This window comes from Halichoeres trimaculatus, unplaced genomic scaffold, assembly GCF_033239565.1.
Source record: "Halichoeres trimaculatus isolate MK-OKI-2021-1 unplaced genomic scaffold, fHalTri1.1 fHalTri1_scaffold_18, whole genome shotgun sequence".
NCBI classification, from domain to species: Eukaryota; Metazoa; Chordata; class Actinopteri; order Labriformes; family Labridae; genus Halichoeres; species Halichoeres trimaculatus.
The window spans coordinates 22,411,045-22,432,753 of NW_027437196.1; the positions used below are offsets into that span (position 1 = coordinate 22,411,045).

A 21,709-nucleotide genomic window follows, 5' to 3' on the forward strand; every position below is an offset into this window, starting at 1 on the left:
AGCCCAAGACCTCCTCTCCCCAGTTGCATGATGCCAACAATGTCCTGGTGTTCCAGGGCCAACTTTGCCTGGTGCGCAGCTGCCACTGGGGTCCATTCCCCTCCTGTTGCCATGGTAGGGGCTGTTTGGGCAATGCATTGGTCACAGGATTCACTCGGTGTCATTTTAAGCCATACCTTAGTGCATTTGCAAACCTCTGCCAGATGGACACAGCAGTTCCACCGATGTTCCCACAACTTACTTTTGGTGATTCATGTGCTCCTGGACTTGCTTGGCTGTATTTGCACCCGTAGGCTGTGAGGAACTGATCCACAGGCATTGGCGGGATCCAAGAGCACAACGTGGAGGTCTCTTTCTTGCTTCTTGGTGGTTCGAATTTGATGCCACATCATGTTAGTGTACCAGGGTGAGTGTGGGAAGTGACATGCTGGAAACAGGCCACAGGCTGGATTAGAACCCACTTGAGGGTGGACCTCATGGACCGTGACCTCTGTCTGTGCCCTGGCAGAAATACACCCAGTCAAGTAATCGCACAAATTTCACAGATGACACCAAAAATAATTTCATCTGTGCTATTCAATTAATACAACAGGATGAAGTGGACAGAAAGAATACAGTATGGGCTATATCAAATCTAAAATGCAACTCCAAGGGTTAGGCTATCAAGAGTGGAGCTCTCTATGGGTCTAAAAGCTAATGAGGTAAATCAACAGATACCAATCTGCCACTCATCAGCGTCTGCAACGGTTTTCATGAATTCTCACTGATCAAGTCTATGCTAATACGGTTACCTAACAAAGTTTACAACGACAGACAGCTAGAAAAGTAAGAATCACATGTCGGCACTCTCCCCGTGGTCCCTTGAGCCCCAAGACACCTACAGAATATTAGTTAACACTGTTAAAGAGGCTCAGGTCTTCATCCTATGTAAAAGGGTGCACAATGTCATTCACACAAGGACCACAGCTGGAGCCACAACAGCTCCTGGATGCCCACCAGCAGCTCTACTTCTTCAGGAAACCTCAGTCTGGCAAAATGGGGAGATCTGTCCTGAGGAGCTCCTATCAATGTGTGGTGAAGGGCATCCTCAGCATCATTGTGTGGCATGGCAGCTGCTTTTCTGCAGAAAGGAAGGCTCTGCAGAGGATGGTGACGGCTGCACAGAGGATTGTGGGAAGTGGCCTACCCACCAACACCACCACCACAGACATTTACAGGAAGAGATGCAGAGAGGGCCACTTACATCATGACAAACTCCACTCAACCTACACACACACTTTTTGACCCTCTTTTCTTTGGCAGGTAGTTATTAAGCATTCAGAGCAAGACCACCAAGCTCAGGATCAGCTTCTGACTGCTGAACTACCTCACATTTTAGCAGTACAAAATTCACAGGCTAAAACAATAAGTTCTTTCTAAAAAGAAGTTCCCATGATCACCCTCCAAAGCCAGAGCAACAACCTTTTTGTGTTTATGAAAACCAGATCAAGCAAAAGCATCATCAAACACGAGATTAACTCAACTATTCAGGAAACAAGAACGTCATTGGCGTCCACTCAAACCACCTGTGTTCAGGAGACTTGCAATAAAATCTGGTTAGCATCAATTTTTCATCAGTCATGGGGTATGTTTCCATGATTTATCTCACATCTAAGTTTAAACAATATTTCTGAAAAAGCCCATGGGAGACTTCTCTGAGGAGAAGGAAAAAGAACAAATTTCATGGTTTTTAAAATACTGGTTTCGTTTTTGTAGAGCATGTTCAGGCACTGAGACAAGACCATTTTTAATTTGTTTCTCCCTGCTGTATTTATTGTGTTATATGATAACATCAGGTACAAATAATCCCAGAGATTTAGGAGAAATAAAATGCATACCAAACAAATCTCTGGTCTCAAATCCCAGGTCAGGACCTGTGGGATGTCAGCACTGAGGTTAAAATGTCTGTCTGAAAACCTGACAGTATGCAGTGGGTTTAATGTTATCAGAAATCACATCAGCACAGCTGGGATTTTATGAAAGTTACCAAACCATGAGGAGTCAACATTTGACAGATTCCAAACAGGAGTTTGATGTTTTAACCTCAGCAGATCTTCAGTGCAGCTGATAAAAGTTACATAACAACACGCACCCTAAATCTGAACCTGAATAAATCAGTTGTTGGGATGCTTATCAACAAGAGCAGATGTGCTGATGGAGTCTATAAGGAGAAAAACTCTTCAAGAACAGGGTCATAAATTCAACATGTTTGCATGAAAAGTAGTATTTTAAGACAGGTTTGTGTTTTGTACTGGTGCAGACAGCATAAGAAGAAAACTCCAACATTACTTTTGTTAAACTTAGAGCAGGTTGTTTGGTTTGACTGATTCCTTTAGCAGGAACAGTGTGCAAAGACATTTATCATTTATAAAAAGAAAAATCACATATATTTAGTTCCATCTGCAGACCCTGGTGAATCAAGCCAAAAGTTTCACATTGTGAGCATGATATATCAGAGAAGAGGGTGTTCTTTGGCGCCCTCTGCTGGTCTCTGGTTAAGGTTTTATTCTTTCCCCACAAACTGGTCCATAGCACCTGTTTATATCTTTGCCATATTTAAGGTGGTAAAAAAATGTTTTTGTTTTGTTTTTGTTTTTTTTTAAGACTGCTAAGGATGATTTTCTTTATAACATAAAAAAAAATTTCTTAGAGTTAACAATCCCAAATATAAGCTTGTTAGTTATTCTTAACCATAACTCAAACAGTTGCAATGCTTTATTACGTCAAGTTGAAATGATCAGTCATCTTTGACTGTTTAAAACGTTAGTGCTTGACAAGGGGTCTTTCAGAGTTTATGTATCATTAAAATGAACGATAACACAGAAAAATGAATGGAAAATTGTAGACTCTCAGATCCAATATCTCTGTGGTAGAATTTATGATGGAAATGTCATTTAAATTACAGATTTAAAAACTTTGCACCTGCTGTGATTACAGCTTTAAACCCCAACTGTGTAAAAAAAAAAAAAAATCCAACATTTCATCATCTACAGAACATAATATCATTAAAAGATTCAGGGAATCTGGAGAAATCTCTGTACCAAAGAGACAAAGACCAAAGCCAGTACTGGATGGATGTGATCTTCAGCCCCCCAGGCAGCACTGCATTAAAAAACAGACATGGCTCTGTGGTGAAAATCGCTGACTGGATTTATTATCACTTTGAAAACCAATGTCTGACTGCATCAATAAATGCAGGTTTAAACTGTACCACGCAAAGAGGAAACTGGATATAAACACTATATAGAACCACTGGAGACTTATAAACTCACCTGCAACATTTGGAGCATGATGAAAAAAAAGGAGAACCTGAACTGGGCAAGAATGGAACACTGCACTTTCAAACTAAAATCCTTCTAAACTCCTCGTTTCCAGAGTTTTGTTTCAGAGACCTGATAACAAAATGATAGACGTTTCTCTACACTTATTTTTAATGTGATGCTGGTTTCTATTTAAAAATAAGCAGTCATTTAAAATTGTATATGTTTGCTTTGTGCTGTTTTCAGCTTAGCTTTCTAGACTTTGCGGTATCATATTCCAGCATTCACCATCACCCATTATTCCTGCATAGGTTTTCATTAAATATTTTGTGTGTTACTTATTTATTTATTTACTTAAGACACATTTATTTATTTATTTATTTATTTATTTATTTATTTATTTATTTATTTATTTATTTATTCATTTATTTTTATGTTTAAGTCTTGTTGCTAATTGTACTAGCTAAGGCGTGCTGCGGTATTTAATTCTGCATCCCTGCCCATTCACCCTGCTCTTAAAATAATGAAACAAATTCATTGTTTGTACAAACGTGAAAATAAATTTGACACAAATTTATAACCCAAACCACACACAAAAATATAAGATCATTAAGAATCATAATAAATGATTAAAGGCGCTTAAATTCGTTATACACTCAATAAAAGTACATTGTGCAAAAAGAGAGAGTTTGTGCAATAATGACATTATGCACATATTATATCTGTAGTGACTCAGACCAACTCTCTGTCCCGTGTTATTACACAGCAGTATTTGGGGTGGCGCGCCTGTCACCGTGTTTTGCTGCACGGAGATTTTCGTACAGAGATGGCAAGAGACCCGTAGCAGACTGTGGGGCCTACTCAGCTGGGCATTTCACTGACAACCGTACCGTTAGAGACCGCAGAGACACGGGGAGTAAGGCGTTGAAGAGCGGGGCAACTAATGAGGTAAACACGGCTGCTTCTTCGACTCAAAGCATAGCTGACAAAGATAATGTCACGGTTCAAATATTTGAAAATTAGCATATAACCAAACTGTTTGACTATGTTAGCTCTATGATGGCGGACAACTAGCAAAGCTGCTAAGTGATTTAGTTAGCAAGGTGGTGTTGTAGAGAATATTGCTACCTATGTAAATGTGCTACACGGCAGCTCTACGCATGCGAGAGACACAATCCTGTGCGCTTGTTAGCACGGGGGCATTACCTAGGAAAGGTTCTTAGTTTTCGAAAATGCGCTAATCCTGATGTCTTTTATCAAGATTTTTTAAATTAAGCATCACCATAGGCTTACTGTGCAGTTTGAATAATACGTGGTGTAATGAAAGTGATCCTGTACCGAGATATACGGTTCTCCTGAAATACACAAATTAATATATATTTGAGTGCCAGAACATGGAGCATTGTTATTTCAGTGTTTCAGTCAAGAAACAGATCATACTTGTAGCCTTTGCAGTAAATTAGCGCTCCAGTTGCATTTCCAACAACGCAGCACAACTTGTCAGAACACCGGCTAGAAAGGCACCAATTGGATAATAGCTAACTTGGCTAACTTTGTGACGTTAGCTCGCTAAACTAGCCGTGCCTGCTATTTTGCAAGTTGTGCTGTTACAGTCTAAACAAACACATTAATGTTTTCAGTCATTTCAACTTGTTGTCATCCAGCATGTCACTTTTAAAGTGACATGGAAGTTATGAGGATGTCAATCTAAGGTATATTTAGCAGTCATATAGGGGTTGTTGTTTTTTTGTCTGGCTAGCTGGCTAGCTTGTTGATGGCTAACTAGCTTCCGCTGTAGACCACCAGCCGTTTCTGAGAGTTACAGATTCTACGTGATGTGTAGGATAGAAATATGAACTCAAAAAACACGTACATTTATGGGGGATTACAGATATACGGGTATTTAATCTTTGATGCATGTAACTTACTCGTAGATTGTATGCTAACAGGAGCATGACAGCAGGTTATCCAAAGTTAGCCTGTGTTGGTAACCAGATCAGAGTTTGTGTTAAGACCAGTTTGTCTGTAACCTCAAAGTTTTAAATGTGCGATTAGTAGTTTGATGTGTGAGCCATCAGCTTCATTTCAGTCACCACTCTTCCTCCTAGTGACTGATATTTCATATTCTGAAGGGATTACAGTGACACTGGTCATTATTATCACCTGTAACTTTTCAAGTGTTGTTATGACTTTATGAGGGGTGATTTTTGGTCAAGCAAAACACGTGCATTTTGATACAGGGAAACGTATGTCTCACATGAGACAAACTTCTGTTGAATAAAACTTTGCTTCAACATTTCAGTACCTCATTTTAGGCCCGTACAACTTGAGGAGAGTATTGCGATAACAACATGCAGTGTCATAATGTATTTATAGTCTGTAGTCTTTGCATTATTTTTTACAATATTTGTGATTACAATCTATCACCTCTAAATCCTAAACACATCTGGAAGCAGTTTTTCACTGCCAGCATAACGCCTGATTTTACAAAGGGGAGCTGATAAGTTGTTTGCTACCATCAGATTAGTTAACAGAAAAGAGTATGGTGAACATAAATAACTATTTTAAGGATGTAGCCACCATATTACCTCCAGGCCAAAGGTGTGCAAATTTATTTTGGAAGAATTGCTTTTTCACATAAAATGTATTTTTTCACATTTACTGCAATAAATCTACTAAATTATGCATCACAACAGATAAATCCATTGCAACGCACAGTGTGTTTGTTGCAAATGCATGCATCACAATAACTAGACCTGTCACGATAACAAATTTTGCTAGACGATAATTTTCCAAAATATTATCGCCGATAAACGATATTATTGTCAATATCATTTTGATTTTTTTCCATTTTTTTCATTGATGTAATTATGATAAATGGGATAATAAAGTGAGTACACCATATCAAAAGAAAGAAACTTTAATTTCTTAAGAGTATTTAACTGTAATTAAAAGGTCAGGATCTTTTAAATGAAATATATTACACAAAAATTATAATAAATTTAACTAACAAGAAAGAGAAAAAAATACAATGAAAATGAAATGGACTCTCTTTTAGAAAAAAAACACATGTCAATGAAAATAATTAATACTAATCAAAAACAATAAAACATAGACCCTGTCTCTAAAGAAAAAACGAAACTCCAAAAAAACCCCCCCACCAACAATAAAAACTGTAGCCTAAATAAAAGGGAGTTTCTACAGTTCCTGAATTGTTTGTAATATGTACTTTTTCCCAGTCAATCCGTACTGTCTATCAAACATTTTTAACATTTCTGGCTTTTAACCGTTTTGAAGGTCTGCATTTCTTTGGCAATGTATCTGTCTTTGAGCACCCACCATTTGGCGCTTTTATTTCTATTTACTTTGCAGACCAAAAGCCTCAGTAAGAGCGGATTTTCAAAGAACAAGGCTCCGCTGCACCTACTTCTACTTCTTTGTCGCCACTATTTTTTGATTATCGTGACAGGCCTAACAATAACAATTGTCTGAAATGTAATATGTGCAGTCCTGGCCGCCCAAGATGGATTTAATGATATCAGAATCTTGCAACATGATAACAAGTCTAAGATACAACACGTATGATGTGTAGACTTGGAATAAGAAGACCCATTTCTATAGCTGGGAGTAGCTGGTGAAGTCCGTCCGACAGAGATGCTCTCTGCACACACAAGTTGTCAGTTTACAGGGAGCTTGTGATCGCTATGAAGAGAACTTATTCTTTGGCTCTGCCCTGTTTACTGGCCTGGCCTCTTTTGTTGCCAGCCTCAAAAAATTTCCTCAGGTCTTTTTTTCTAGGTATTCATCTTGTGATCTCTTGAGCTCTCACACTGTTATGCTTTCCAGATCAGAGGCACCAATCAGAGCCCAATGAATGATGGGCATGCACAAGACGATGGCTCCAGTTTTCACGTCCCTTTGCTTAGCTCTACTGCTGCTAAAACAAAATTAGACTTTTTGCCCAGAAGATCACTTGTTTCAGAAACTTTTATTCTTGGGATATTGGGAAACTTACAATGTTGTTACATGCGTGAGAGCTGACACAGTTTGCTTTTAGTTTAGTGAACTTTGTCATAGAAATCTTATCAATTAAGTTGTCCCCCGGAAATAGACCAAGAGAAATGGCAAACATTGGCTTTACTTTTTGCCAGTGTCAGAAAAAAAACCCTCCTTGCTGTTAAAATGTATTGACACGACAAGTCATTTTTAGTTGAAAATAATGTGAAAAGTTGGTGTCATCTTATAATTCTAGGGCCAACCATTGACACATGCTGATAGTTGTCTAGGGTCCCCACATGACTGCAACAGCAAAGAGTGTCAGCTTTTTGTAAAGCCAGTAAACCCACTGTGACTGTGTTGATCTGTCAATGTCAGCAGAGATGCAGAGATGGGATGAGAAATGGAGAGGCTAGGTGATATTACAGAACAAAGTGGACCAAAAGTTGGGTGAGCTAACAGACAACTGAGGCAGAGTTATGACGCTGATTTAAAGATATTGATGGTGAATGCAGCAGAGACGTTAAATGATAGTCAGGCAGCCAAAAAATGTTGTTACGGAGTGAAATGTCGAAGATCCTGCGTCCATAAAGATGAACTCTTAAAGAAAAGTTTATCATGGTCCTCAAAGCTAACCTGACACGGCATACGGACAGTTCCATATATCCATCACGGACATATTTCAGTAGTCCATCTGGGTAACAGCTCTTCAGGTTTGTTTTCAGAGGCGGGACCTTCAAAAAAAATCAGCAGCTGGTGATTGGACGACCTTTCTGATTGACACACTCACCACAGACCAATCCACATCAAGCCACAGTATGACGTAGCTTATGTTTGCCGCTGCTGAGAAACAATAGACGAACAACTACAGGAACACGAGAAACAGCTGTGATAATGGCGTTCCACGACTGCTGCTGCTTTTGTAAAGTCAACTTAAGAATCAAAGGAACACTGACAAGTACGAAAGTCTGCTGATGTCACGGCTTCTCGTCACTTATGCTGCTCCCACAGCTCCCGCCTCTCTTCCCTGATTGGGCCGGTCAGAATTTAGCCGAGTGAAATCGTTGGTCATTGGAGCCTGACAAGATGGATCTGCAGGATTTCAGAAACTGAATCAGGCAGGTCCATCTGCTCTGCAAGGTTACCTCAAAGCTGCTGTTATCAAGAAACGCAACGAAGCCATGCCCATTACCAGAGCTGTCTTCAGAATTAAAATTAAAACTCAAATCTTACTAATTATATTTGTAGCTAAAAATAAAAGCAGTCTGTAGCTATAATTTCAATAATTGTCTCAGAATTTCAAAACATAATAGAAAATTTTGGTTATCAGTAGACATGCACCGATCGATCTGTGCCTTTTTCCTTAACCTTGGGGGATCGTGATCAGTGATTGGCCCATCCTTACATATGAAACTGATCTTATGTACCTCTGGGAAGGTCTGACAGCCAGCCATTGTTGCTTTTTGCTTTGAGACGTAAAACTCAGGACACTTTATTGGTTGTAAGTTAAAACATAAAGATATTATTGTTTCACAGGTATTTTTCAATGATTTTCAATAAAATAAGATTGGAACATTGAAGGTATATACTGTCAGTTATAAAAAATAAAAAACGGTATCAGGCCAAATTGGTATCGGCAGGTCAGGCTTTTTAAAGATCGTTGATCGGCCAGAAAATTGTGATTGGTGCACCTCTAGTTATTAGTCTTTTTCTGAAGATTGGTCTCAAAAAGAAGGGGGCTGTCTTGTTTCAGGAGCGTTTGTGTGAGCTCTGCTGTCTCTTAGCTCTGAACCTTGTTTTTGCAGCTCACTTTGTCACTTTTAAGTATATTTTACCACCACACTTGAAGGAGAACTTTTGACTTGAGCAGAAACTTTTGGTTGCTGGCTCTAAAACATAGTTGCTTGTTCTCACTCAATCTCTCAGGCACACACTTGCTCACTCGTTTTGACCTTTGAGAGGCAAGGAAGCAGCTGTGGGGAAAGTGGGAGTTGTGGCCTGTGGCCACTGCGTGAAGCTAGTGTGTCATGCCAGCATGAGGAAAGTTGTGAGATTTAGCAGCTCCTGTTGTTGTTGTTGTTGGACGAGGAGGTTAAAGACTGTCATTCACCTAACCTTTGGTAAGCGTTCTTCACTGTATGCTGGAAAATAAAGCAGGATTTCAGTTTGAACTCATCTAAATCACATATTCAAGGGAAGTTTACTCCAACACTGGATCTCTGTGTTAGGATGATTGTTTTATCAGAGTTTTCCTTGATAAATGAAATTTGTTTATTTTCATCTTAACAAAACAAGACATGGATAAGACATGGATGTTGTTCTGGCTTTGTCTTTTGACTTTGTCTTTTTGTGTTTGCTGAAACTGAGTCCTGATGTAAGGCAACACCTCCCCTGACATCACAGTTTGTCCTGAACCTTCCAGTGCAGGCAGCTCAAACACTGCGTCTGCACTCCTTAGTGTCCATTCATGTTTTCTCACAGATTATTTGTATAAAAATAGAGGATTGTAACACTCCTTATATGATTGGACTATCTTAAAGAGAGAGTGTTGCCGTTAAAGCAGACATGCAGCTGTGCCACAAAATATAAAGTGCCTCATGAGGCAGTAAGCAGGGTACTGGCTGTTTTGTAAGCAAATCCACCCGTACGCCATCACTGCTGGATGTTCTTTGGACAGGCTGGCTAGAACATTGGATACGCATGCAGCAATAACACACCCTGAACCAAGAGAAAACACCCAGACATAAGGTTTGTTCAGGTTGTGCTGATAAACTCAGGGTTTTTGTTCCTCCCTCAGCCTGTGAAAAGTCTCTGAGTTAAGGCTTTATTGTCTTGTCAACCTGAGACAATTGAAATTATACCCCAGGTGCAAACAGTAATTTTGGAAAACAGAGCAGTGACACATTATCCACTGATATGTGAACATACAGATAATCGTGGTTGGATAAAAGGTCAAACAACACAAGAAGGTTACATAGCTTTCAAGGAAAGTAGGAAAACATTTATTTCTCTTCTTCTTGTACTCCAGTTACCTTCAGCAGGCTCAGTTGTTTATTTTTGTGAGCTGATATCTTGGGCTGAAGTAAAATTTCTTTTAGTGAGCTTGTTTTACTGACGTCCTTTACACACACACAGCCTTGATGATATCTAGAAGCTTCCCTGCTGATGATTGTCTGAAAAGCAGAACTGGACGTCAGAAGCACCCTGTAAAAGCCTCAGTGTACAGCAGGCTAACTTATTGATAGCTAGCTGGTTGAGGTTTGCTTTTGTTTTGATATTTGATACCATGTCTTCACATTCACTCACCCTAACCTCACAAGAAATGTAGGAAAAGTCAGGGATAATTTTTTCTCTTTGCTAACTGAATATTTGAGTAAGTTTTTGGGAGCTCATGTGAATACAGCACAAGTGACATTCATCTCAGGAAGTCAAAGTGCCTGGCTGGATAAGTTAGTACTCAGATCTGTTAACTTAAAGGATAAGTTCGGTTAATACAGCTTTTACATTGTTTATAGAATGAAGTAGAACAAAATACTCATCCAGAAGGCTTTCCTGATCCAAGCAGCGCTTTGGAAGATATTTAAACCAAAATCGTGCAGCGGACGTCCGTATAATGGGATCCATCGGGGCATAGACAGCGCCGCTCCTAAAACTGCATTAATCGTCCAAATAGAGAAATAGAAATAGAAATAGAATAGAAAATACTTTATTTATCCCCGAGGGGAAATTCAGGAGTCACCGCAGCATTTAAGAAAACAAAAGTAAGAAAGAGTATAGAAAGTGCAAAAAGGTCCATAAGAAAATAGATGACGACATCCCGTTCACCACTCTCCAGCCCAGCCAGTCTCCACCTCCACAGGGTCCAGGACTGAGCCTCCCCAGCAGTCAGTTCAGTCTCTGTCTCCTGGATCCTGTCTGCCCACAGCAGGCGAAGCTCCTCCGATGTGTTGCGGCGTCCGATGTCAGCCACGTCCGTGAACAGCATGATGCCGCTGAATTAGCACAGCTAGCTCATCCATCCCCCGGGGCTAGATCCCACGTTCCCAACAACGATGGATGGAAGGACAGGTCCACGTCGTCACCTCCCAGCTCACATCCAAGAACCAGCACGTTGTCCTCACCTCCTCCTCCTCAGCTCGAGGGAAATCATCAAGCCCTACACTAGTTAGCATTGACATGCTACAGGCTGCAAACAGCTAATTTCGCATATAAACAATGCAGCCATGGTTACATGTAGGATCTCCAGACAAACACAGGAGAAAAGTAGTAAAAAATACCGCCGAAGCCACAAAAAGTTTGGTGTCCGTGACCGACAATGAACCATATAAAGTGATGATCCACTCCAAATACAAAGATGACGAAAAAGAGACGAAAAAATTACAAGAAAAGGACAAAGACGAGAGAGCTGCAGCAACAGGCAGCTACTTGGGTAGTAAACACTCATGTTTTTCACCAATATTCCATCATGGTCCGCTCCGGGTTAGTCCTCTGCGTCAGTCTGTGTCACTCCAGACAGCGCTGTGTGACTGTACTGACCTCTGAACTGACGAAGACTTTGTTTACGATTGCCCCTCCGCACATGCGCAGTGCGGCTCATTGTTTCAGGGGAAGACGGCAGGCTACATGACGGCGTGCGGAGGGGCAATCGTAAACAAAGTCTTCGTCAGTTCAGAGATTATTACAGCCACACAGCGCTGTCTGGAGTGACACGGACTGCAGCAGAGGACTAACCCTGAGCGGACCATGATGGAATATTGGTGAAAAACACGAGTTTTTGGACGATTAATGCAGTTTTAGGAGTGGCGCTGTTTATGCCCCGATGGATCCCATTTTACGGACGTCCGCTGCACAATTTTGGATCTAAATATCTTTCGAAGCACTGCTTGGATCAGGAAAACCTTCTGGGTGAGTATTTTGTTCTACTTCATTCTATAAACAATGTAAAAGCTGTATAAACTGAACTTATCCTTTAACTGGGTGAATCTGTGTGTGTGCAGTGTGAAAGCCTGGAGAGAGATCTGTTGAACCATCTCAGATGACGGTGTTCAGATAGTGTCAGCTGACTGAGTCTGTACGTGGTAGTGCATTTAAAGCATACTCACTTAATGGATACTATCTTTTGCTCTGTATGACTAATGTGCTGACAGTGGGTAAACGTGCAGAAGTCCTCTATGCATCAATTTATCCCATCTGTCTGCTCGCTTTTGGTCGTCTATGAAGGTGTTTAAGAGGAAGTCAAACTTTACCATCTGCTTTACATTACCAGACAGATGCAGAGGATAAGGGAGTTAAAATATCATCAGCTCTACTTGAGGGAAGGTTCCAGTATTCTGCCTGCAAATCAAACACTTTTAAAACAGCATTCAATCGTCTAACTTGCTGCTTTTATAACACCGTTGAGTAAAGAAACATTTTCATCCTCCATTTTTTACCCATAAAACTCCTCTTCATTAAATTATGCCTCAAACTCTGCCAGATATTTATGAGTCCATGTAAAGCACATTTTACAACTTCAAGAGGGATACCCCATGCTCATCTGAAAGATCAGTTTTTACAGAAGGAGCCACTTTGACAGTAGCTGTGAGACTGTGTAGAAACCCACAGAAGGAGAGCTGTGCTGCGCACTGCAAGAGGAGCTTTACACTAGTCCAGTATATTTCTTTACTCTGGTTTTATGTGCTTTTGGAGTTTTTATTGAGTGAGCAAACACAGAATTATATTGGCATTGATCTGGACCAGAGTGGAAAAACTTGATTTGTGCTTGCTCAGTCTGCAGCATACCTCGCTGGTGTGCTGATGGTCACAACACAGTTTAGCCCTCAGAGGAAATCCAGACTGATGCAGGGCTACGTAAAGTCCTGATTCAGAAAGATCCAGGAGCAGACATTGATCTCAAGACCCTAAGTTAATCAGTCGGGAACTTTGTTTTTCAATGCAGCTGCATGCTCAATGAGGTATCCTCGAAAGAGTGAATGCTTAACTCAGACTTTCATGGTTTAAAGAGATTATGTCACATTTAGTTACTTAACATGCCCAGAATTGTTGTTTCCTGACTTAGGGGTTGGCCTGACTTGACGCTGTGTGCGTGATTTTTGTACTTCTAAAAAGAATTCCTTCACAGGAACAGAAGTTAAAGTGCAGAAAGTATCTAAGATGAAATTTAGACACATGACAGTAAAGGTGTTCACTTTGATTATGAACCATGATCCTTCTGCTGAGGAATGAATTTCACAGGCTTCTGATTAAAGGTTAAGCCTGGTTTATATTTCACCATAGTGGCCGATGCAGCCTCTGTACACTGCTGCACTGATGTGAGCGCCCCTTTGCAATACTCCTCCAAAACACATGTGGGCAGTGTCATCTTTATGAAGCTGAGACTGGCTGTTACAGATCCTGCTTTCAGCTTTTTTACAGAGATACTGTTGGATTGAAGCTGATATGTGGTTTACCACACAGAAACTTTAACAAGGAGGGATAGAGAGGAGACATAGTGGGTATTCTGTAAATGTTGGAAATACAGGAAATACTGGACCAATCACAGGGCTTGTAGTCAGCGTTGTTTTGACGTGGTTTCCTTGTGGGTGAAGCTGCATGCCAGGGTAACTACATAGGCTTCTTTAGTGGAAAAGGGCTAGGCAGGACTTTGACCCAGACTATCTGCAGGTCTTTTTTTATCTTTTTGTGTTTTGCTTTTGTTAATGCAATCATAACCTCTGACAGGTGTTGACGTGTTTTACATGTTTCAGTTTTTTCACATTTTGATGCTTTCATATAACTGGTAGATGGAAACTCACTTTGTCATTACTCATTTGATCTGTTTAAAGTTCTGCTTTTTTATACTCAAAGAGTAGAACTGACTGTCACATCTGACAACCAGTCCCTTGTTTTGAGATTTCCATTGAAATTCAATTTCAGTGACGGGCTTCTTGTCATTCATAGACATAAGAACATTTGAACAGCAGAGACGAGGTGAGACAGATGAGACTGAGGATGTGGTTGCACTGGCAAACCGTATCGTGCTCAAGAACACTTCAACCCTACAGCCTAGGCCTGTCATGATAATCAATAAATCAATTAACCGAACGATAAATAAAAACATCCTCGGTAAGTTTGCCAGCCTCGATAAACTGACACGTGCATGCATGTTTGTTTTCCCCCTCTCTTTCAACCAAAGAGGCTGAAAGAGAAGATGGCTCACTACATCTATCTTTCCTAACATCGGGGTGCATAGTGAATTTAGCGGATTTATAGCGGAGTGAGCATCTGTCAAAAATGTGATCTTTGGGGAGAAGACGGGGCTGCTCGCGCGTACACGCAGAGAGAGCTGAAGCGAGCGTCCTGAGGGGTAAGGAGGAAACACACGCTGTATTAGTGATGGCACGAAAGATACGGTTCTTAAGCCGCCTGCCACAGTCCCAGTGTGGGAATATTTTGTTTTTTATCAGAATGAACAAAGTGTGAGCTCATGAACACCAACAAGCTGATACGTCACATTTGTTTGAAAATAGAGGCGACGAAGAAGAAGAAGGGGAGGTGCAGCGGAGCCTTGTTCTTTGACAATCCGCTCTTACTGAGGCTTTTGGTCGGCAAAGTAAATAGAAATAAAAGCGCCAAATGGTGGGCGCTCAAAGACAGCTACATTGCCAAAGAAATGCAGCCCTTCAATACGGTTGAAAGCCAGAAATGTTCAAAATGTTTGACAGACAGTACGGATTGACTGGGAAAAAGTACATGTTACAAACAATTCAGGGACTGTATAAACTCCCTTTTATTTAGGCTATAATTTTTATTGTCGTTTTTTTTTGGAGTTTCGTGTTTTCAAGACAGGGTCTATGTTTTATTGTTTTTGATTAGTATTTATTATTTTCATTGACATGTATTTTTTTCTAAAAGAGAGTCCATTTCATTTTCATTGTATTTTTTTCTCTTTCTTGTTTGTTAAATTTATTATATTTTTTTGTTGAATTCATTTTATTTAAAAGATCCTGACCTTTTAATTACAGTTAAATACTCTTAAGAAATTCAAGTTTCTTGCTTTTGATATGGTGCACTCACTTTATTATCCCATTTATCATAATTACATCAATGAAAAAATGGAAAAAAAAATCAAAATAGTATTGACAATAATATCGTTTATCAGCAATAATATTTTGGAAAATTATCTTCTAGCAAAATTTGTTATCGTGACAGGCCTAGTTGTGTGTGATACCTGCAAAAGTCTGGATCATGTTGGAGTAGTGTGATTGCTGGCCGTGCTCTCCAGTCGGGGAACGGCGCTGTGGGGGCTGTCGTGCTTGACTACGGCATGGTTTGGCTGGGCAGTGTGTCGGCGCCCTGAGACTCAGTTATTCTGTTTGTAGAATTATACTAAATCAAAAATACAACATGTCCTTTGTTGTTGTGTATGTTATCCAGCATTAAACCTATTGACCTCAGTGTCAGTTTTTCTTTATGAGCACTTTCAGGAGGATTTAGGACCTGTCTATTTCCTGGGTTATAACTGATTTCATTTAGTATTTGTCAGCTGTGTGAGAGTGATGGGAGATGACTGGACTATGTCCCAGTCTCATCATTTATCCCTCAGGGTTTGTGGGTTTTTTTCTGTTCCAGCTGTCACCTGCCCGCTCTGTATGGACGGCTGTTAAACGGTGTCAACGTTTCCTCATTGTCAGGGTCAGACGTTTGGCTCAGTGACTGAATTCATCTCTGTGACAGTCCATCACTTTGTCTCCTCAAGATTGGACATAAAAGATTTTATGGTCAGCCAGTCAAGTCATAAATGAATCAGCATTTATGTGTTTGATAAAAAAGGTAACCTCTACTGTTACCTCCACACACACACACACACACACACACACACACACACACACACACACAGCACCATTTGTTTTCCTGTCTGCACACAGCAGTGTATCACGCTCCACTTCCTACGGTTTGTCTTCTCTGTGTGTGCCTTCTGGCAAAATTTATCAGCAGCAGGTTTGATAAAAACACCCAAACATCAACATTTTAAATCTGTCCCTCAATATTTGGCCCTGACGCTATCACAACAGCTGATCAGCATGTGGGTGAGACTTGTTAATTGGAAACAATCTCTGTTATAGACCAGCAGCACTTTATTTTGAACCAGAAGGTTTGTATTTCACGATGAATCAGTGGTTTGATATCCCATGGCTTCAATACCTTGATCCACACCTGGTTTTTCTCACACTGTTTATTCCTTCTCAACTGATTCTTTTGGCTTGAAGACGCACAAGTCCATCAATGATGGTTTTGACATTTAATGGTGCAGAAGTGTGTTTGGAAATGAACTAAAATTTAACTCCAGTTCAGAGCTTTCCCTTTGAAATAGCTGATTAACTTCCTTGCAGTTCACTGGTGAAGTCGCTGGCTATTAAACTCTGAGAGCAGTCAGATAGCAGACTTAGTCCTTCCTGGCACTGTTCTGCTGACTGCCTCGTAGTCTTCCCACGGATCAGTTCATTCTGGCCCTGTCCCTATCTTCTTAATTGGGTTCCTCCTAAGCTGCTTAAAAGCTGCCTCCTCCAACCTGAGGTGTGTGTTGGTTGATGAATGGCTCTGCGTGTCAGGCTGCTGATGTGGCTGCTGCCGCCATCACTTAATCTTTGCAGGAAATATTTGAGTCCTAATTGGTACCTTGGTTTGGGATCGGGAAACTGTGGGTGGCGTGAATTCTGGGACGGTTAATGAGAAATAAACATATTCCACCTCAAACACCCACAAAATGAGGCTTCAGGGTGCTCTCGTTCAGTTTATTTGATCTTACAGCCATTTTTTATTCATTTGAGTCTGCTGATTGATTGTCACACCATCCCCCTCCTTTCTCTCATTTCAACATTATTATCCTGCCTCTTTTATTTCCCTTCATTCTTTCCCCATTATGAGTTCCTTGTGACTTTCTTATAGCATTTGTAGAACTATAGGTACTTATTTGTTTGGGTTTTTTTTATATACATTAACTGCAACAAAAGGTCAGCCACAACTAGGCCTGTCACGATAACAAATTTTGCAAGACGATAATTTTCCAAAATATTATTGCCGATAAACGATATTACTGTCAATATTATTTTGATTTTTTTTATCCATTTTTTTCATTGATGCAATTATGATAAATGGGATAAGAAAGTGAGTACACCTTATCAAAAGCAAGAAGAGTAAGCGTAAGTTAAATACTCTTAAGAGTATTTAACTGTAATTAAAAGGTCAAGATCTTTTAAATAAAATAAATTAAACAAAAAAATATAATAAATTTAACAAACAAGAAAGAGAAAAAAATACAATGAAAATGAAATGGACTCTCTTTTAGAAAAAAAATACATGTCAATGAAAATAATTAATACTAATCAAAAACAATAAAACATAGACCCTGTCTCTAAAGAAAAAACCAAACTCCCCCCAAAAAACTCCAACAACAATAGAAACTGTAGCCTAAATAAAAGGGAGTTTATACAGTCCCTGAATTGTTTGTAACATGTACTTTTTCCCAGTCAATCCGTACTGTCTGTCAAACATTTTGAACATTTCTGGCTTTCAACCGTATTATAGGGCTGCATTTCTTTGGCAATGTAGCTGTCTTTGAGCGCCCACCATTTGGCGCTTTTATTTCTATTTACTGAGCCTCTCGCCCAATGATTGCTGGGATAGGCTCCAGCCACCCGCGACCCTACACAGGATAAGCGGTATAGAAAATGAATGAATGAATGAATGACTTTGCCGACCAAAAGCCTCAGTAAGAGCGGATTGTCAAAGAACAAGGCTCCCCTGCACCTCCATCTTCTTCTTCTTCGTCGCCACTATTTTCAAACAAATGTGACATATCAGCTCGTTGGTGTTCATGAGCTCACACTTTGTTCATTCTGATAAAAAACAAAATATTCCCACACTGGGACTGTGGCAGGCGGCTTAAGAACCGTATCTTTTGTGCCATCACTCATATTAGTGTGTGTTTCCTCCTTACCCCTCAGGACGCTCGCTTCAGCTCTCTCCGTGTGTACGCGCAAGCAGCCCCGTCTTCACCCCAAAGATCGCATTTTTGACAGATGCTCACTCCGCTATAAATCCGCTAAATCCGCTATAGAACCTAGGCACCCCGATGTTAGGAAAGACAGACGTAGTGACCATCTTCTCATTCAGCCTCTTTGGTCGAAAGAGAGGAGGAAAACAAACATGCATGCACGTGTCAGTTTATCGAGGCTGGCAAACTTACCAAGGACGTTTTTATTTATCGTTCAGTTTAGTGATTTATTGATTATCGTGACAGGCCGAGCCAAAACATTATACCCCCCTGTCTAATATCGTGAAGACCCCTCTCAGCATATCATGGCCATAACAGCTCCGATATGACAAGAACCTAGACCTGTGAAGATGTGCTGTGGTTTCTGGAACCAAGACTTTATCAGAAGACCTGAAAGTTGAAAGTTGGACTTGGTCATAGAACAATCCGCAGGTGCGCAGTTTGACTGAAAGGCAGTACAAATTTTACAGCAGTTTGAGCTCCAGTATCTTTTCTTTTTGGTTGGACCACATCAGTGATCCTTGGTCTGTGGCTGATTCCCGGTTGTTTCTTCCATGGACAAATTTTGGAAGGTACGGACTGGGGATGTGCACGTCTAAATCAGTGGTTTCCAGCCTTTTTTGTCTGTTGTACCCCCTGATCCTTTTTGTCATGCCATGAGTACCCCCTAACTCATGTGTGTTGATGATTCTTCAAAAGTAGAATGTACACAACTGATTATTAAATGAAAAAATTCTCTCTTTATTTCCTTAATTTGGGTGATAACTTCTCTAGTGTTTTCTTTATTTTAACCTAAAAAATAAAAATGAATAATATTTTTCCTTGAAAATAAAAAAAGTGATAGAAATAAACATCTGAGGTTTGTTAAAAAAAAAAAGCTAGAGGAAAACCCCTCTGTTGAGAACTGAAGGCTGCTGGCGCTAGCCCTGCCAGTGTTAGCCACACTCTGAAAACCAATTTGAAGATATCTACCTGGAGACTGTGTGATTAACATTTAGCTACTTAAGCAAAATTGTGCTGAGTTAGACTGTTTGCTGGCGTTTTTGTTATTAATATGAGCAGTCTGTCAATTGAATTTGGATATTCTGATAAAAGACGCAAAAGGCATTTATTTCGGGACACTTTTTGCACTTACCACCACTAACCTGAGTCACCCAACAGAGCTGCAGCCTCAGAGACACTCTGGGCAAGCAGTCTAAAGGCCTTGCACACTGAGTCTGTTTTTTTTTTTTTCAAAAGAGGTTCAATGTTTTTGCGTTAATTCTCATCCACCCGGCTCGTTTCCTGGGTTGTTTGACTCTTCAGAGATGCTGTAGGCTACTTGCAACTTCACATTCTCACATTTTCTGACATATTTTCTCCACACGTTAAGATGATGAATAAAGACTTACGCATGTGTTTGTGTCTATGTTCCTGTGTGTGCCCGTGCGCGCATACCTCAAAAATACTGACAGCTGCTGCTCAGGATCAATTGCTTGATGACTCCTTTTTTTTCGTACTGCAAATTTTGTCAGTTAATACATAAAATAAACACATCAGATTCAGTGTGCAAGGTGTTTTTGCGTAGAGCTTGTCATGTTTTAACGTTGTCTGATTGACATATTAGTTAATAAAGCTTGTGTCGAGGGAAAGTGCCGTGCACAATAAAACTGGCACGTGTTAAAGTATCCTATGCAGTGGCCCAGCTTTAACTTTTCATCCTACTTAAATCTGCTCAGCAATAAAGGAAGAAACAACCTTCAAAGTATTTGATCTCCTTTGAAAGAGTCATTTCACAGGAAGCAGGCCACCACAAAGCACTTCTGACCTGAAACCGAGAAGAATGAATTAGTTGTGTTGTGTTTACAGTTCGGCAGGCTGAAGCTAGAGCTCTGAAATGTAGCTGACCTTTACACCAGACAGCAGCAAAGTGAAATACAATCAGTGCACAGTCATAATGTAACTGAGAGGAAGACGTCTGTTTACTGCTGTGAATGGAGAGCTCTGTTCTAAGGTACACTGAGTTTTAAGATTACTGCTGATATTTAACCAACTTCATAACTTCAGGCTAAATCTAAAGTGAGTTTGTGAATTAAAAAAAGCAGCAGGAGCTTTTCACAGTCCTGATTGTTGGGTGGATATATCTGGAAACTTTTTGAAGCAGCTGTTTAATATCAGATAAAAAAATTAAGATTTTATCTAGAGGGTTTTCTTGAGTGTCCTCTGGCTGCTTTGAGTTTGCTCTAAAAACGATCATGTTTGTGTTTCAGAGGAATCATGGGACACGGAGTGGGCTGAAGCAGAGGGTCGAGCAGCACACCAATCGTGAGTACGGATTGTTCTTACTGTGCGAAATCAAGCCACAAAATTAAGCATGACAGCAAATTGATGCAAAAATAAAGAAATCAAATCTTACACAACACAAACTACAAAACAGCTGTTTCTTATTCCTGAACTTACTGTCTTAATACTTCATGTGTTTGCTTTTATTTGTGTGTGTGTGGTTTTGTAGGTTTCCCACTGTGGTGTATGACATGGCCACGGCCTCATCTCGAGCTGAGTCTAGCCATAACCACAGAGGAACGTCACAGCTCCATGCCGTTGGTGAGTCCACACATGCTTTGTAATGATCTGTGGGGTTGACAGTGCAGTCTCTTGCTCTCCTCCCCTTCAGCCCATTTCAGAGAGCGTCAGCAGGGTGGGAAGGTTTTAAACTTACAGATCGGGGACAGGGTTTCTGCTATAAAAAATGGCACCGGACAACGTGACCCGCAGGTTTTTAATTTACTGGACAAGTGTTTGATTTCCCGGTCAAATATTATCTGAATTTATTGAGCTTGAATGCTGCGAAGTATACCCCCAGCAGCTTCCGCGAGGCTGGGGGGGGGTTATACTTTTCAAAGGGCTCCGCCCTCGCCTGTCAAATTTTGTGCCGACTACTTTTCTATAGAGTGGTCGGGGAATTTATTCAAAGATATGCCCAAAGATCAGGACATATTTATAAAGTCAACTCACCTGCAAAGCCTGTAAAAAAATCTATTGCTGTTATAAAGTGGGGGCGTATTTTCCATCGATGTAATCTTTGTCGCTATACGTGACAAAGTGATTTAAAAACATTAATAATTTGGTCCTAGAAACATTTGTTCTTCTTCAAAGTAAAGTTGGGTAACAACCTGTGTGGACTGATGTCAAAAACTGATTATAAAACCCTGCACCGTGCATCAATGAGTAATGAGGAGTCAAACAGCTGAGTCCCGCGGACAGCTCCCAAATAAGGACAGTTAGGATCCGCACCTCGACAGCGACTATGACATTTGGGCTCTATAGGGTGATGTGTCACTGCATGAATGAATAGCCTCATGGAAGTTATATTTTATAAGTCTTCACATTATTTACTAAC

General features: G+C 40.3%; 1 protein-coding gene across 1 annotated transcript in view; it reads left to right on the plus strand.

Annotated features, from left to right (window-relative positions):
* The first annotated feature begins 4,064 nt into the window (after nt 1-4,064).
* The window catches only part of wwp1 (WW domain containing E3 ubiquitin protein ligase 1), a 46,996-nt gene continuing 29,351 nt past the window's right edge, over nt 4,065-21,709 (plus strand). The window contains exons 1-3 of the mRNA XM_074693453.1: nt 4,065-4,247; nt 20,580-20,634; nt 20,822-20,913. Of these exons, the coding sequence (XP_074549554.1) occupies nt 20,844-20,913 (70 nt within the window). The 5' untranslated portion in view covers nt 4,065-4,247; nt 20,580-20,634; nt 20,822-20,843. The remainder of the gene's footprint in view (nt 4,248-20,579; nt 20,635-20,821; nt 20,914-21,709) is intronic.